Source organism: Leucopleurus acutus (assembly GCF_964270905.1).
Source record: "Leucopleurus acutus genome assembly, chromosome: 12".
Lineage (NCBI taxonomy): Eukaryota > Metazoa > Chordata > Mammalia > Artiodactyla > Delphinidae > Leucopleurus > Leucopleurus acutus.
Genome location: NC_139154.1, coordinates 15,198,247 through 15,217,145, shown reverse-complemented (window position 1 = coordinate 15,217,145; position 18,899 = coordinate 15,198,247). Strand labels below are relative to the sequence as shown.

General features: G+C 37.8%; 1 protein-coding gene across 1 annotated transcript in view; it reads left to right on the top strand.

The window, feature by feature from the left end:
• TMEM87B (transmembrane protein 87B) overlaps window positions 1–17,521 on the top strand; it is a 48,346-nt gene extending 30,825 nt beyond the window's left edge. The window contains exons 16-19 of the mRNA XM_082852141.1: window positions 7,988–8,061; window positions 10,415–10,467; window positions 15,686–15,716; window positions 16,856–17,521. Of these exons, the coding sequence (XP_082708267.1) occupies window positions 7,988–8,061; window positions 10,415–10,467; window positions 15,686–15,716; window positions 16,856–16,915 (218 nt within the window). The 3' untranslated portion in view covers window positions 16,916–17,521. The remainder of the gene's footprint in view (window positions 1–7,987; window positions 8,062–10,414; window positions 10,468–15,685; window positions 15,717–16,855) is intronic.
• Window positions 17,522–18,899: the final 1,378 nt, after the last annotated feature.

Sequence of the window (18,899 nt, the reverse complement as noted above, 5' to 3'; positions counted from 1 at the left end):
AAACTGTATCTGCAGAAACCTCTATTATGGTAGACAGTCACAGAAGAGAAGTCAGTAATGAAATTTTCAAGATTGCTAGAATAGTTTGAGGTTTTGTTATGTGTTTGCTCTTAAAGTCTAAGTATTGAAATAGCTGCACTGTTTCCCACAAGAGTGATTTGGTATACATTGTGCTTAGCTCCTAAACAATATTCGTCTTCCTAATGATGATTGCTAAATTTCTTTGTATCACCTCTTCTTGCTCTTGAAAATTGTGCACATCTGTAATTTCCCGGTCATGCCCAAAGCATTTCTAATTATGGTTTTAGTGCTTTAGTTTTCCTCTTTCTATTAATTTATACCTAAGTGTCTTACCATTTTATTAATTTTACCAAAACACTGTAATTAAAGCATTTGTTACGGCAACATAAGTATGTAACTCAGATGTAAAGAGCAATTTTATCTTTATTCCATTCTTCCTTCCTCTTACTTTGGTTTCTCTTATTAGTAACAATTCTTTTTCACAATTTTTTTTTGTTTCTCTACTGTGAAAATTTTATAATCTACCCAGTCAGCAAAATTTGCAACATAGTCAGTGTGTCTTCAGTGTCCACACTTCCTTTTACCTCCTCTCATCAGATTATCACCTACAACTAATTCTTTCATGTTTTTCTGACTTTTCTATTAAGAAAAGAAATCTGCAAAACTTATTCACAGCAGAGATATTAAAATTCAGTGTGTTAGTTCTGGCTCCAATAATGATGGAATGAATTGTTTGGGGCTAATCTTCCTGCTGACAGCTAGAATAAACTCTGGACAGATTTTTTTTTTTTTTTTAATTAACTATTGGAGGCACTGGAGAGCAAAGAAAAGCAGGCAGAAACTGGAGGAGATTTCACTGTTGAAAGAAGAGAACCATGAAAGAAGAGTTCATGCCCAGTCAATGAGACAGTACAGTGGCTAGAGCACAAGCAGACAGGTATAATCTTACTGATGCAAGGAATTGGAGAGTGAAATTTGGGGCTGTAAGAATGTCTGGAGATTGATGGAAGAAATCCAGAAAAGAGAGAGCCACAAAGGGGGAAATTCGAAAGTCTATAAAGTCTCTCTAGTCTTATCTGATACCTGAACTGGGTATGTGCAAAGTGAGACTCCAAGAAGCCAGGGGGAACACAATAGCTATTAGGCTAGGAAGCAGAACAGAAATTTCAGCAGCTGCCACAGCAGAGTTTGAAATTCAAATCTCAACAAGTTAAAAGTGCTTTCCATTAAAACCCCAGAAGGGCCACTCCTTAGAAGTAAAGACCACAGTCTAGGACCACTGAAATTTACCCTAGGACTAAAGCTAAACTGAAATAAACCCTAATCAAATCTAAAAGCATATCCCCAAAAGATCAGAGTGATCTAGCAATAATTTGAATTGCCTGTTAGAACAAAACACAACACTTCCCAGAGGAAGATAAGAGAATCCAGTCTATAAGATACCATCCTCAATGTCCAGTATACAATGATAAATTACTAGACATAGGATGAAACTGGAAGCTGTGATCCATAGTTGAGGGAAAAATCAGTAAGATCAATCTAGAGGTGGCCCAGATGTCACAGTTAGAGTTGAATAAAACCATCGACCTAATTGACTTGATTGATATTTATAGAACATTGCATTTAGCAACCAAAGAATAAAGGTTCAAGTCTACGTTGAATAAGATAGACCATATGTGTGGCCATTAAAAATGTCTCCATATATTTCAATGGATTGTAATCATACAGAGTACGTTTCGGATCACAATGGTTAAATTAGATGCACAGCTGTAAGATATCTACAAAATAATCAGATGTTTAGAAATTAAGCAATAATTTCTAAGTAACTCGTGGATTGAAGGAATATTAGAAAATATTTCATGCTAATGATAATAAAAGCATAACATGTCACATTTTACAGGATGCAGCTAAACCAATTCTTAGAGGAAAATTAATAGCTTTAAATGCTCTATTACCAAGAAAACATTGATAATATGTTTCCATCTTGAGAAGCTAGAAAAAGAATGGCAAATTAAACCTGGGGTAATTAGAAGGAAGGATATAATAAAGTTGTGTCTACACCAATGAAATCGAAAACAGGGGGAAGTAGGGAAAATAAGCAAAGCCAAAAGTAGTTTCTTTGAAAAGATTAATAAAAATTGATTAACCTCTAGGTAATCTAAACCAGAAATAAAATATAGCAAGGCAAATTTCCAACATTGGAAAGATAGGGCGGACATTACTACAGCAAGAAAGGGTAAGTAAGAGGTTATTATGAACAAATTGGGCATTTGGATAAAATGAACAAATTCCTTGAGAAATACACTTAAGAAACTACCCTAATCTTAATTCTAACCCTATGCCACTAATTGGAATAGCCATATATTTATTAAAGAAATTGGGTTTGAAATTTAAAATCTTCCCATAAAGTTCCAGACCCAGATGGCTGGCTTCACTAGTGAATGCTTTCAAATACCTAAGGAAGAAATATTCTAATCTTAGGCAACTCTTTAGCATATAGAGGGGGTGACAGAATGGGAGAAAAGATTTACAAATGAAGCAACTGACAAAGGATTAATCTCCAAAATTTACAAGCAGCTCATGCAGCTCAATATCAAAACAACAAACAACCCCATCCAAAAATGGGCGGAAGACCTAAATAGACATTTCTTCAGAGAAGATATACAGATTGCCAACAAACACATGAAAGGATGCTCAACATCACTAATCATTAGAGAAATGCAAATCAAAACTACAATGAGATATCATCCCACACCAGTCAGAATGGCCATGATCAAAAAATCTACAAACAATAAATGCTGGAGAGGGTGTGGAGAAAAGGGAACCCTCTTGCACTGTTGGTGGGAATGTAAATTGATACAGCCACTATGGAGAACAGTATGGAGTTTCCTTAAAAAACTAAAACTAGAACTACCATACGACCCTGCAATCCCACTACTGGGCATATACCCTGAGAAAACCATAATTCAAAAAGAGTCATGTACCAAAATGTTCATTGCAGCTCTGTTTACAATAGCCAGTACGTGGAAGCAACCTAAGTGTTCATTGACAGATGAATGGATAAAGAAGGTGTGGCACATATATACAATGGAATATTACTCAGCCATAAAAAGAAACGAAACTGAGTTATTTGTAGTGAGGTGGATGGACCTAGAGTCTGTCATACAGAGTGAAGTAAGTCAGAAAGAGAAAAACAAATACTGTATGCTAACACATATATATGGATTCTAAAAAAAAAAAAAATGTCATGAAGAACCTAGGGGCAAGACGGGAATAAGGCACAGACCTACTAGAGAATGGACTTGAGGATACGGGGAGGGGGAGGGGTAAGCTGGGACAAAGTGAGAGAGTGGCATGGACATATATACACTACCAAACGTAGAATAGATAGCTAGTGGGAAGCAGCTGCATAGCACAGGGAGATCAGCTAGGTGGTTTGTGACCACCTAGAGGACTGGGTTAGGGAGGGTGGGAGGGAGGGAGACGCAAGAGGGAAGAGATATGGGGACATATGTATATGTATAGTTGATTCACTTTGTTATAAAGCAGAAACTAACACACCATTGTAAAGTAATTATACTCCAATAAAGATATTTAAAAAAAAAGAATATAGAGGAGGTAGGGATACTTATCTCAACAAGTTGAGATACTTCCCAACTTGTTTTATAAGGCCAGCACAGCTCAGATACCAAAATCTGACAAAGACAAAAGAAAGTTACAGACCAGTGTCACTCATGAGTAGAGACATAAAATTCATTTAAACGGACTTCCCTGGCAGTCCAGTGGTTAAGACTCTGTGCTTCCACTGCAGGGGGCACAGGTTTGATCCCTGGTCAGGGAACTAAGATCCCACATACCACTCTTATTTTATTTTATTTTTAGTAAATAAAATCTAGAAGAATAATGAAAGACCATCATTGTCAAGTGGACTTCATCCCAGGGTTGCAAGGCCGTTTCAACATTTGAAATTCAATCAGTGTAATTCATCTAAAGAGTAAGGAAGAAAAAGGACATAATTATCTCAGTAGGTGCAGAAAGACACATCACAGAATTCACCGATTCATGATTTTTTAAAAAAGAAACCCACTTAGCAAACAAATTACAGAATAGTGTGAAAAAACTCTACAGCTAAAATCATACTTAATGGTGAAATAGTGAATACTTTGCTCCCAAGATTGGGAACAAAGTACATGAATATCTGCTCACCACTTTGACTCAGTATCAGACAGCAGTTCTTAGCCAGTGCAGAAAGGCAAAACACAAACCAACCCAAAGAACACAAAAGGCATAAAGTGTGGAAAGCAAGAAGTAAACCTGTTTTTATTTACAAACAGCAAGGTTTTGTTTTGTTTTGTTTCGGCTGTGCCGCGCGGCTTGTGGGGTTAGTTCCCCGACCAGGGATTGAACCCACGCCCTCTGCAGTGAAAGCACGGAGTCCTAACCACTGGAGTGCCAGGTAATTCCTCAGCAACGTTAAGTATGTAGAAAATTCTAAGGAGTCTATAGAAAAGAAAAAATACAGTAGAACGAATAAGTGAATAATATAACAGAATCATAGGATATATGTCCAAATACAGAAATTAGATTTTTCTATATAACTGGAAGTAATTGAAAAATGAAATTTAAAATATTGTTTACAGGAGCTTCAAAAAATAAAATATTTAGGAATAAATTTAATGGAAAAAAATGTGGAAAACTGCACTGAAGAATACAAAACAATGCCAAGAGAAATTATAGAATAAGTAAATGTTTATGAATTGTAACTCTCAATATTATTAAACCATCACTTCCTCAACTGATATGTAGATCCAGTACAGTCCCAATTGTAATTCTGGCTGATTTTTTAAAAAATGTTAAGCTGATTTTAAAATATGTATGGAAATACAAAAGATCTGGAAGAACCTAAACATTCTTGTAGTTACAACGTAGATCTTGAAAACACTATACTAAGTGAAAGAAGCCAATTACAATAGATCGTATGTTATATGATTCCATTTATATGAAAAGTCCAGAAAAGGTAAATGCATGGAGATAGAAAATAGATTAGTGGCTGCCAGGGGCTGGTGGAAGGAGTGAGTTGGGAGTAACTGCTAGTAGGTATGAGGTTTTGGTGGGGGTGGGGGTGATGAAAAGCTTCTGAAATGAACAGTGATGATGATTGCACCATTCTGTGACTGTTCTAAAATCCACTGAATTGTACACTTCAAAATGGTGCATTTTATGGTGTGGAAGTTATATCTAAATAAAATTAAATTAATGGACTTAACACTGATTTCAGGACGAAAATTTCAAGTTATACTAATCAAGACAGTGTGGTATTGGCATAAGGATACTTACATCAGTGTATCAAAATAGAGTCCCAAACATAAATAAATAAAATAAAATGAAATGAAATTTCAGACAACTTAAAAAAAAATAGTCCAAAAATAAATCTGTACATATTGTTCAGTGGATTTTGTTGTTGTTGCTTCAGATTATTTTATCAATGCAATAACACTTTAAAGAATGTACTCTTACTAGCACCAGATTGATTCCAATGTAATAGGAGGTCTCTAAAGCTTTTGTTTTTAAAAGAGATATAATATTTAAATTAGCTCCAACTTGGAAACCTCATTTGTCAATTGATTTTTGACAAAGGCAGCAAGGCTTTATATGAGGAAGAGATAGTATTTTCAACAAAGAGTGCGGAACAACTAGATAAACACATGGGGGGAAATCACCTAGACTCCTGCCGTGAATATCACCTATAATTAATTCAAGAGAGATCACAGACCTAGATGTAAAAGATTAAACGATAACTCTTCTAGCAGAAAACAGGAAGATATCTTCATGACCTTGGGTTAGGCAGTTTCTTAGGACACAAAAAGCAGTTACCGTAAAATAAAAAGGTTGGTAAATTAGCCATCACCAAAGTTAAAAACTTACGTGCATCAAGAGAAACAAGAAAGTGAAAAGGCCAGCCCTAGACTGGGATGAAACCTTCTCAATACATATATCTGACAAAGAACTTGTATCCAGAATATAAGAATTCCTACAGATCAATAAAAGATAACTCAATTTGTTAAAAAACAAATGGAATACTTAAATAGACACTTCACCAAAGAAGACAAAGGAAAGGCCAGTACGCACATGAAAAGGTGCTCGATAATACTGGGGTCGTCAGGGAAACGCAAATTACAACCAGAGTGAAATGCTACCATGTATCCACAAGCATGGTTAAAATTTAAAAGACTGGCAGCATGAAACGCGGAAGAGGATGTAGAACAGCTGTATCGCTCATACATTGTGGAAGAAGTCATAAGAAGTTTTAAGAAAGCAGTTTGACAGTATCTTAAAAAGTTAAACGTACACCTACCATATAGCCCAGCCATTCCACTCCAAAATATTTATCCAAAAATGAAAATGAAAGCAGATGTCCACAGAAAGACACTGCGTGCACTTTCATAGCAGCCTGATCCTTCATGGTCCAAAACTGAAATAGCCCAAATGTCTGTCAACAGATGAATGGATAAAATAATAGTGGTATACTTATACAATGGAATGCTGTTTGGGAAGCAAAAGTAATAAACACTATACAACATGAATAAATCTCAAAACCTTTATGTTGAGTGAAAGTAGTCAAATCCAATGAATATTGAGTCCTTATGGTTTTCTATAAGAAGTTCTAGAGCAGGCGGGAGTAAACTGTGGTGATTATGTAAATCAAAGCAATAGTTGCTTCTGGTGGGGTTGGGATTGACCAGAAAGGAATTTAAAGAGCCCTCTGTGGGGACTTCCCTGGTGGCACAGTGGTTAAGACTCTGCACTCGCAATGCAGGGGGCCTGGGTTCCATCCCTGGTCGGGGAACTAGATCCCACATGTATGCCGCAACTAAGAGTTTGTATACCACAACTAAGACCTAAAGAAAGAAAGAAAGAAAATATTAAATGAAAAAAAAGAATCCTCTGTGATGATAAAAATGTTAAATGTCTTGATTGGGATGGTAGTTACACAAGTGTTGATAAAAATCTCTTCAGACTGTACACTTAAAAGTTTGTATTTTATTTTGTATATTATACTTCAGTTAAAAAAAATCAGTGTATTACACCTTTAAGAGAAGGATCTCAAATGTTGAGATTTCAGACGCCCCATGGAAACGTTTTCAGATTGAGGAACCTCATTTTCACTCATTATGTCCACTTATGCACTTGATCTCATCATATTGTACCAACTGTCCTAGTTTATGGAGAAGCACTTTTTGCAAATTATTGTAGTAACAAAAGTGAATACTTATTGGACGTAGACATTGTGTTTCAGGTACCTTATATACGCTAATTTGTTTAATGCTCATCAGAATTCTCTGAGGTAGACATTATTATTCCATTTTACAGGCAGGGACGTTGAGTCACAGAAAGTTGATTGCTTAGCCTGAGGTTACGTAGATAGAGCCAGAATTCCAAGTGAAGCCATCTAGTTTCAGGACTCATGCTCTTGACCTCTCCTCTGCTAAACCTGCTGGCATAAAGAAGAGCCTTGGTCAAATACAAGGAAAATCTTTTTCTTCCCTATTTTATTTATACCATAAACACATTTTAAAAATGTATACATTAGAGAAGTGAAAGCATGGCCAAAGGTGTGTTTTATTCTTAAATGCATTGTAAATGCTGTAGATTTTTAAATCCATGAACTTTAAAATGTACTGAAACTACCTAATGTGTGCATGTATGTATGTTTGCTTCTTTATTTAAACTCCTCTAAAACTGGAATTCAGACTAGCAACTTGAGAACCTGGTTGTTTTTGTAAACAGTTATGACGTTTTTAACTTTTTCTGTCCCTCCTACATTCCCAAATGGTATATTAAAGCCAGCACCCAGCCCAAAGCTTCCACTATTAACTCTCTTTATAGGGTTATTAAATGTGAAGCTACAAAGGAAAATATTATTATTTTATAATTTTATGAATTTCTATAATGTTTCTCATTACAGCTGAAGGAATAAAATTAAGAGTCTCAAAAATGGTTTCCAATGGAACAGCTAAACCTGCTACTTCTGATAATTTTGTGAGTATAGTATATATTTAATAGCATCTCAGTCTTTAATACTTTAGAAATCTCTATGAGTGTCACATTCATTGACCTTCAGGAGAACACTTTTTACTAGTTTTTTTTGTATGAAAATAAATGTTACTAAGTAGTGATACTAGTTAAGTCTGACAACTGTACTGCTGTAAACCCTCACTTTTCATGTGCTGTCATTGGACCAGCGGCACAAACCTCACCTGGGAACTTGTTAGAAACACAGAATTTCAGGCCTACACCAGATGTACCGAATCTAAATCTGCTTTTTAACAGAATTCCATAGGTGATTCACATGCACATTAAAGATTGGGAAGCTTTCTTATAGTGAAAGTTTGTGTTAATTTTTCAGCACTTCTATGTGATTTTTGAAGCTATTTCAGATAACATTTGTTGTCTGTTGGAAAGGGACTTTTAAACCATGTAAACTTGAATAAAACGTTAAAATATTGGGTAGAGATGAGTTTTTAAATATTTTATGCATATTATTTATGCATAACAGTGGTAATTATGAGAGTAATTAAACAAAATGGAAATGCCTATCATACAGTTTTATATTTGGCTTTCTTACAGTCACATATGTTGTGGTTAATAAGGTGTAAAAATTTATGTACGCACCTAAGTTCTGACAGGATGGATGGTGTATGAAACAGTTTCATTTGTTGGATTTGGTAAATTCTCTAATCCTTACTTTTGGTAATTAATAATTCTTTAAAATGTGTTCTTTGAGTAGTTTTATGGTAATTTAACTAAACTTTAAAAAATTCCACAGTTTTAATTATCTGGTGTTAGAGCTATTAAAGTTTCAGCTTGCTAAGAGATTTTCCTCTTATTTTAGGGATATGTTTCAGTTTATTTTAAAGCTCAGTATTTGCACATATAGCAAGGGAAAATGTTTTCATTTCTCTAAACTGTGTTGTCAGCTCTTATTTTTTTGTTTTTTTTGTTTGTTTTTTGTTTGTTTTTTGCGGTACGCAGACCTCTCACTGTTGTGGCCTCTCCCGTTGCGGAGCACAGGCTCCAGACGCGCAGGCTCAGCGGCCATGGCTCACCTGCCTAGCCACTCCGCGGCATGTGGGATCTTGCCGGACCGGGGCACGAACCCGTGTCCCCTGCATCGGCAGGCGGACTCTCAACCACTGTGCCACCAGGAAGCCCAGCTCTTACTTTTTTTAGATAATTATTTTATTTTATTTTTAAATTAATTTAATTATTTTGGGCTGCGTTGGGTCTTCGTTGCTGCACGCGGGCTTTCTCTAGTTGTGGTGAGCGGGGGCTACTCTTCACTGTGGTGCACGGGCTTCTCATTGCAGTGACTTCTCTTGTTGCAGAGCATGGGCTCTAGGCATGCGGGCTTCAGTAGTTGTGGCACGTGGGCTCAGTAGTTGTGGCTCATGGGCCCTAGAGCACAGGCTCTGTAGTTGTGGCTCACGGGCTTAGTTGATCTGCGGCATGTGGGATCTTCCCGGACCAGGGCTCGAACCCGTGTCCCCTGCATCGGCAGGCGGACTCTCAACCACTGTGCCACCAGGGAAGTCCCGTGTAGTCAGCTCTTGATCAGAACTCGGGGACCTTGTCTCTCCTTGATTGACTCATTTCTACCCAAGATTCACTCAGAGAATTGGGGTGCCTATTAGTACTGGCTCAGTTGCTTTCTCTCTCTCTGTAAGTAAGCAAGATATAATGAATGCTAGAACCAGAGGATTCCATGTAGCCATTTTGATTTATTTTGCATTATAAACCAAAATATTCAACATACCTTTTATTTTTCTTACTCCCAGGGAGATAACTGTGAGCAAGTTTGTGTTGAAAAAAAAATTTAGAAACCCCAGTTGACCTGCTTTTCTTTTCTCCTACAGAAACATGAGCACTAAACACAAGTGACTGAAATAAGTAGGCTTTTGTAAGGTTAGAATATCTGTACCATCACCTTTTTCTGCTGAAAAATTATAAACTCATAAAGTGAACAGATTAGGAGGCAGACTGAATGCTGGAAGCAAGAAATTAATACAAGTCAATGTTCATGCTGTTTCCTATCTTATACATCAACTCTTTGTATTTTTACTGTGGTTTTTCAAGACAAAAAAATAACACCTGTGCATCTAACCAAAACCAGAGAAGTACAAAAATCCAAAATGCAAGTGTTCGTTTGACTGTTTAAGAAAATACTGGCATAATTTTCGTGTGGCATAAGTGTCAACTTCTTAGGCTATGTAGAAATTAAAAGAATGTCATGCATTTGAATTTAAATGCTTAAATTATATATACATTCTATTTCAAAATTCTGCTTTCAGGCATTATTAAGCAAAAGCTAATATGTAAATATTTATTTCTACAGGATGAAGATTTGAAGTGGGTGGAGGAAAACATTCCCTCTTCATTCACAGATGTGTAAATATCCTCTGCTAAAGTTTGAACCTAAAATTGAGGCTGTAGTATAAAGGGATAATTTTCATGCTTTGTTATGTGCTTTTCAAAACTCTCACCTCTGTATGTTTTTATAGGCCCCTATCACTAGTATATGACTGATTAACTTCATATCGAAATGCAAAGAAAACACAGCCCTGCCTTGGTCTGTCTTTCTCCTTCCTTTTTCACTGTACAACAACTCTATTAATACTCCTGCCCTATAACCAACTCCAACATTTTCTTGTGTAAGTTTATCAGGATCAGAATCATTTTGTTTTAACTTTATAATATGGAAGAATTCAAACTTTTTTTTTTAAACACGTGTAACCACGATACCATGTACGGTGGGGAAGCTTTTGGAGGAAAAACATGAGCATAGGAAAACTAGAGTGCAGAGGAAGGCCCTCCGGGAACTTGGAGGTATTCAGGTTCTTCTTTATCAGTGTCCTTTATGACACACACGTTCCAGATAGCTGTTTCCACGGTAGACAACAGGATAGCCAAATACGATGTTTTCACATGCTGTTTGTTCCTTTCTCTGTTCCCATCTACTTCCTTTTTAGATAGTTTCTGTCTAGTATGATGTCACATTTGCCTGAAGAATTTCTTTTATGTTTCTGGTCATGCAAGTACGTTGGTAATAAGTCTGTCAGGTTTTATTTGTCTGAAAAAGTCTTTGTTTTGGCTGTTTGGGAAGCTGTTTTTGCGGGTTATAGAATTCCTAGTTGACTGTTTTTTCTTTCAGCACTTCAAAGATTGTCACTTGAATGTTTTCCAGCTGTCATAGTTTTAGAAAGAAGTCTGCTGTACTTCTTCTCTGTTCCTTCATATGTTACCTGGGTTTTGTTCTGTTTTGTTTTTGGCTGCCTTCAGGACTGTCTCCTTCTCTTGGGTTTTTCTTTTCTCTTGGGTATATACCTAGAAGTGGAATTGCTAGATCGTACGGTAACTGTATGTTGAACATCTTGAGGAAGTGCCAAGCAGTTTTCCCAGAGCCGAACCATTTTATAATCCTATCAGTAATGTATGAGGTTTCCGATTTCTCCACATCCTTGTCAGCGCTTGTAATTGTTCACCTTTTTGGTTTTAGATCTCTTAGTGGCTGTGAAGTGGTATCTCATTGTGCTTTTGAGTAACTGAAATTTGAACTATCTTGTTGAGGGACTGGTGTTGTTTAATTAAACTGTGGTAACTGAAATTCACACATATCAGATTCATATGAGGTAAGAACTGCCTTTACGTTATGAAACTAATAGTACACTATTATACTTTTTTTCTTTTAATAGTCATAAAAGGAAAATAGGTGTATAAATATCCTTCACATGCCTGTATGATTTCTTTTTTCCTTCCTGTATATCTGAGTTATCACCTTCTCCTGTAGGTCTTTCTTTAGTGTTTCTTACAGTATGGGTCTGCTAGAAACTAAGTCTTTCAATTTTATTTATGTGAAGTGTATTTGTTTGCCCTCCTTTTCAAAGGATGGTTTTGCTGGATATAAAAATCTTGATTGACTTTTGTTTGAGCTCTTCCAACACATCCCTCCAATATCTTCTGGTTTCTATTGTTTTGAAGAGAAGTCGGTTTTTAGTTGTATTGTCCTCATGTGTGTACTGTGTCATTTTTTTGCCGCTTTTCAGATTTTTTTCTTTACGTTTGGCTTTCCACAGTGTGTGTATGATGTGCCTAGGTGTGGTTTCCTTTTTGAGTATTGTTGGAATTTGTTGAGCTACTTGGATTCATATCCCCACTCCCTTTGGTCATTTTCCAGTGCCTTTAACTACTTATTTTTAATATTTTTGTCCAGGTTTTATAAATGTTTCTGTGGGAGGAATCATCTGATTTCTTTCCACCTTTACCTGCTATCTTCCTTTTTTTTTTTTTTTACTAGTTTCTGTGTAATTCTTTTTACTTCTTTCTTTATATCATTTTCATTTTCTTAGTAGTTTTCTTGCCACATATTAAATTTTTATTTAAATTTGTTCTGCCTTGGGTGCCTTGTAATTTTTTTCTTCATTGCTGGGATGATTTTGTCTTTTTTTTTTTTTCCAGAGTTTAATGGGCTCTTTGAATTTCTTCCTCTTTTGTTTTTATCCATTTTTGCTCTTGGTTTTAAAATTTCTTATTGTAGTTTTTAATATCACCAAATATTCTTTTTAACTTATTTCATCTAATTTGGAGTGTTGTGTTATAGCTGTAGCTTTCTTCTACCGTAAAACACTTTGATTTTCATTTTCCTTCTTTTTTTCTTCCTGCACCATTATATGGAATTGGTTTTGTTTGTTTTTCCTATTCCTAGGCATTTGGTAGTGAGAGTTCCTAGTCTGAGTGCTTTCTTCCATCAGCTGCATAAATTATAGTTTTATTTAAGGAGAATGTTGATGGGATGGAGGTATGGAGAGAGGGAGGTTGGTGGTGTCTTATTTTTCTTTTATTTCTACAAGATCTTTAATTTTCCCCTTTTACTTCCTTCTTTTTACTCATGGTGCTGCCATAGCCCTGAGGGTACCACTCTTCCATGTATCTGATTCTCCCCTGAAAACCATAATTGTTCAAGACTGCTACTTTTGGTTCCACTCAATTTAAGCCCCTTCCCTGTAGCAGATACTGTGAACTACCAAGTCACTGGCCTGCAGTCAGTATTTTGGAACTTAGTGTTGATTTTTCTTGAAGAGGTTTGTCTATACTTTGTCTAAATTCTCCTTCCCCTCTACTTTTCACAGAGTCTCTCAAACCTCTCTTTCCCCACTCTCAGTACCCATGAGCTTGCAGTGACAGCAGGGACTTTGTTGGTATTGGCATTTATTTCTCTGTTTACATATAATTTCAGGTTTGCTGTGTTCTGGTTATGCGGAAGACTGTGAGTTGTGTGTGGTTTTGTTTGCAATCCTTAGGGACTTCATGGAATTTTGAGCAAGGGTGTGTGGAGAGATTCAGATTAGGTGGCAACCGTTATCTTCCAGATTTGGAAATTCACTACTGAGTACTTTAGAAGGAAATCACCTAAGTAGAGTAACCTCATACTATGCCACCACTTCTTGGTGGAAAGCAATAAGGCTCCTGGGCAGTTCTCCTTATGTCTTAGAGACTCATTAGTCTCTACAGTTTCTTTCTGTAAGTAGAATGTCTGCCTGATTACAAAAATTCCTCTGGAATATAAAAGAGCAAAATGTCTTCTTTTATGTTCTCATGAACCATTTATGTGAAATGAGTAGAATTGTACAATCCAAGATAGCTTCCAGCATTTTAGGTTCTTAGGAACCTGTGTGTCCATTCTGAAAACTTTAAACACAAGAAGTTTAGCACAACGCTACCCAAAATTCATGTGCAATTTACGTGGCAAGTTTAGAAACCGGACTTCATGTACAGGTAAACACTTCTTTATACATCAATAGAAGTGGACCAAAACTTTTGCAAGTCATAGGACAATTTAAACAGATCATGAATAACCATATGATCTAATGTGTTTTGTGATATTCGTATGGTATTCATTATGGCTTTTCTGTGTCTCTGATAAACCAAAAAGACCAGCTTAGCATAGCTCTCCTTCCTCTTCAATGCGCTGAGTCCATCTTAATAAGTTTTAAATAGTCATTTACCTCACAAAAGGAACCATTTTGGAGATTGCAGTGTTTATCTCTAAACGAGGTGCTAAGCACTCAATGGGCTGTCTTCTGGGCTCCCAAGGTTCTGGATCATCTTCCCCTAAAGCAGTCTGGATTTCCCTTAATATTATTCCAAGCCATATAAGTTGGCTCCTTCCTCACATCTGGTGAGGCCCCGACTTCTCTTTCTTCTGTCTCCACCATGGGCTGCACTCTTAGTAGCATCCTCTGGACTGTGCGTTGATGTGACTTTCATGTTGTGACCTTGGCATGCAGACCCTTTGGGCTCTCCCTCTCAGTGCTCCATTGCACATCGAAGCTCTACGTTTGTCTTTTTATCCATATAGTCTTTCCCGAGCAAAGGTTCTGTTGCATAACTTTTTCTCTCTTCAGTATCCTTCACTGGTTTATGTCCAGTCAATGGTAACAATGACATAGGATTAAACAAATACTTGATACCATAAATACCACCTTTCATAATATGTTTACTCATCCATCTTTTTAAAAATAGGTATATCTTTTAATTAAATTTGTGTTTATTTAAGATGTACAACATGATAATTTGATATATATGTACGTAGTGAAATGATGACTACAGTCAAGCCTATTCATCCCTCTTAAGTTCTCACAAAAGTACATGACATGTGGGTTTTCAAATTAGATAGCACATCACTAGTCAAGGTATTTGTCCAACTATTCAAAGTAAAAAATAACCAGGGGCTTAAAAAACAAAGATATAATTGGATGCCCACTGTGTTTGGAATTATTCATTCATCATGGTTTAGTCCTTGATGTTCTTCCAACATACTAGCCTCTAGAATTGCTGATTTTTGTTGTTGTTTCCATTTTGAAGTTATAATTATTTTCATATATCAGCTAATTTTTTAACTGAAAGTTTTGAAGTATAGCACCCATTCTGGAAAGTGCACAAATTCTAAATAAGTATATAGCTCAGTAAATTTTTAATATAAGCATACTCATGTAACCTGCACCCAGATACCCAGATCAAAAACTGGAACATGGGCTTCCCTGGTGGTGCAGTGGTTGAGAGTCCGCCTGCCGATGCAGGGGACACGGGTTCGTGCCCCGGTCTGGGAGGATCCCACATGCCGCGGAGCGGCTGGGTCCATGAGCCGTGGCTGCTGAGCCTGCGCGTCCGGAGCCTGTGCTCCGCAACAGGAGAGGCCACGACAGTGAGAGGCCCGCATACGGCAAAAAAAAAAAACAAACTGGAACATCACTAATACCCTAAAAACCATCTTCTTGTTTTCCTCCCAAATCATGACCCCAAAGCTACTGCTGTGCTGATGTCTGTAACTGTAGATGACTTGTGTCAGTTTTTAAAATTTGATCCCTCAATAGTTTATACCTCTTTGGGGGGCTGTATAGTATTCCAGTTTACCTATTTGGGGCCTGTTAAGAACAACACTGCTATGAATATTCTTCTCCGTGTCTGTTGGCAGCACTAGGTATTCACTTCTGTTGACTTGTCTTCCAGTAGTGAGACTTGGTGGGTCACAGGATATGCTTATATTCAGCCTTGTAGATACACTGCCTTTTAATAACATTGTCAACTTTTTTTTTTTCTTTTATTTCAGAGTTCTTCCAGTATTAGTGGATTCAGATGAGGTAAAATATATTTTTGCTTATGTCTTGGAGCTGTTATTTTCACAAGGTAGAAATGTATTTCAAAAGAAGCTCTGAAAGTTACTTTTGCAAATGATTACAAATTGAGCAGATGGAAAGACTGCGTTGAGTTGTGGGTAAAGTTTTAAGGAACTGGATCCTCATTTAAAACAGGAGCAAGATAAATGCTTATTGGTGTGAAAGGAGGGAAGAATCCTTCTAGGAGGTTTTGAGTCTATGATTTTCTAACATCTTAAGATGTAAGAGTTTAGAAGACTTCAGGGTGGCGGTTTGTCTAAATCAATCTCTTATGTTTGTAGATATTTTCCTGGGGTATTAAATAAAGTTTCTAACTGAGTTACATTTACTAGGTAGGAAATGTGAATAGATGATGTGGATTTAGGAAGGTTTTTGGGGGGAAAAAATTAGTTATAGATCATCTGGACACTGCAGGGTGGCCCAGGACAGGAAGACGTCTGAAGTGCAAGGATTAAAGGATGGACGTGGGGACCACCAGTTTATCCAGAGGAAGAGTAGCGGGAAATGAGTGGTAGCTAAGGAGTAATTTACGTGGTGGCTCTAGAATATGAGAGAAGCTACAGCTCTGTTCATTGAAAGGTCAGGGAGAAGACTGGCATCAGCGCGGGGATTTGGCCACAGTGGGATGGGAAGTTTTGAGGAGGCTGTCGTGTATACGCACCTTGCTACAAAACCATTGAACTCCAGGATTTATAACTCTATGGAAAGATACACCCTGGAATTGCTTTTAAAAGGGCATTTGTAGTATTCATTTGATAAATAATTGATTTGTAATTTCAAAAATACCTAAAGTAGTAGAGTCAGGCAAATCCCTAGATGAGCTCTATGCCTAAGAAATCCATTTTAGCTCTGTCCCTGCCTCACACTGGTGATTCTGAATTAGAAGTGTTACAGTTTTCTGAGCTTAACAGATAATTGATTACACTCCATTACTGGAAGTCTGGATTAATCGGTTTTCATTTTCCATATCTAATATTTCTGTGTATATCGTGGCGTGTACCCCACAAAATCGTGACTACTTCGTAGAGACGCTGTAGAGAATTCTGTTAGGACCTGGAAGGAGCATCAACATTTTGATGAATAACTTCCCTTTTTTTTTTAAGGAAATTATGACCAGATCTGAAATGGCAGAAAAAATGTTCTCTTCAGAAAAAATAATGTGATTGGAACCCACGTAAATGAAGCTTACATAACAGTGAAGGACTTCCTCAAGACTAAAAGAGAACTCTGTTTTGATACAGTACAATAAGTTTTTATTGCATGATCTTGGAAATCTATGTACTAAAACTTAAGAATTCAGATGGTGGGAGGGTTCTGCAACCCTTATTAAGCTGACTCTTGAATGCCAGTTTAATGTCCATTAAATTGCCTAGACTTGGCAATGACCTGAGAGAAGTATTATAATGAAGATAGGTGCCCAAATGCCCTTAGCTGATGGGTGGCAGGCGTGTGGGTTTGGGTTCTCTTTTTTTTTTCCTGGGAAATATGACAATTTAAAACACCTTTTTTTTTTTTTTTTTTTTTTGCGGTACGCGGGCCTCTCACCGCTGTGGCCCCTCCCGTTGCGGAGCACAGGCTCCGGACGCGCAGGCTCAGCGGCCATGGCTCACGGGCCCAGCCGCTCCGCGGCACGTGGGATCTTCCCGGACCGGGGCACGAACCCGCGTCCCCTGCATCGGCAGGTGGACTCTCAACCGCTGCGCCACCAGGGAAGCCCTAAGACACCTTTTTTACATGAACACTCCTACTGTTCTTCCACTGACCTTTGTTTGATTCAGGTGATGTGATTCTTCTGAGGTGTGGTGAAGCAGTGTCTCCACCTCTTGGGTTTATAGTTACTAGATGCAATAATAATTCTCTTTGATTTTCATGCTGAAGCAATTTGATAAGAAGTAGAACTTGGTTAACGTTGGAACATAAGGATGTTTATATGGTTAGGTTTGCTCTGTGTGTGTGTGTGTGTGTGTGTGTGTGTGTGTGTGTATGTATGCACATCTGCACAAAGCCCTTGTGTGTAATTATCACCACACACATCAAATCATAGCATTGGTCTTTTCTGTCTGAGCTCAGGGGAGCACAGTACATGGAGAGAGGTTACTTCCAAAGATCTGCTCTGCCGCTGTCCCCTCCCTCAGGCCAGATATCTGTGTGCTGCTGCTGAATGCCTGGGGCAGGTGGGGTCCCCTGGCCACAGGGCTCCACCAGAGCACTTCCTCCCTGGCGAGCTGGGAGGCTCATACCAGTGAACCTTGAGGAAACTAGAACCTTCTATGTAATCCTAGCATATTTGGTTTCATAAAAAACTATATATTTAACTGCATAGTACATCACTATTAATCTTGTAACTAATTTTTTAACCTTAAACCATGTTTTATACATTATTTTGTTACATTATATATGTAATGTGTGATTTGAAATTTAAAAAAAAGTTTTTTTTAATGCAGCACGTTCTAAACTTGAAAAGCAGTTGAATATAGTATGATGAAAATGGTGAATGTTTTGCTGCTCTCCTGACCAAAGATACAGCCTAGTGAACATTTAGAATAGGAATTAAAGTTAGAATCCTATATGTCTTTCTTTGAAGGAGTTCTAGCCCTGTGAGTTGAGGATGACTTCAGAGGTTGTTTTTGCGGTACACGGCCCCTCCCACCGCGGAGCACAGGCTCCGGACGCGCAGGCCCAATGGCCGTGGCTCACGGCCCAGCCGCTCCGCGGCATGTGGGATCCTCCCGGACCGGGGCGCGAACCCGCATCCCCTGCATCGGCAGGCGGACTCCCAACCACTGCGCCACCAGGGAAGCCACCAGAGTTTTTGATTAAGCATTAAATTCTTAACCAGTACAAGCACTTAAATCATAACCTTTCATTGATTTTTTTCATTGTGAAGCCACGAAACAAAATGATTTCTTTCAAAAGCCTGCGTTATGAATTGGCTTCTCATTTTCTCATTTCATAGGAGTTAGTAAAAAAGCTTTCTAGGGCTTCCCTGGTGACGCAGTGGTTGAGAGTCTGCCTGCTAATGCAGGTGACATGGGTTCGAGCCCTGGTCCAGGAGGATCCCACGTGCCGCGGAGCAACTAGGCCCGTGAGCCACAACTACTGAGCCTGCGCGTCTGGAGCCTGTGCTCCGCAACAAGAGAGGCCGCG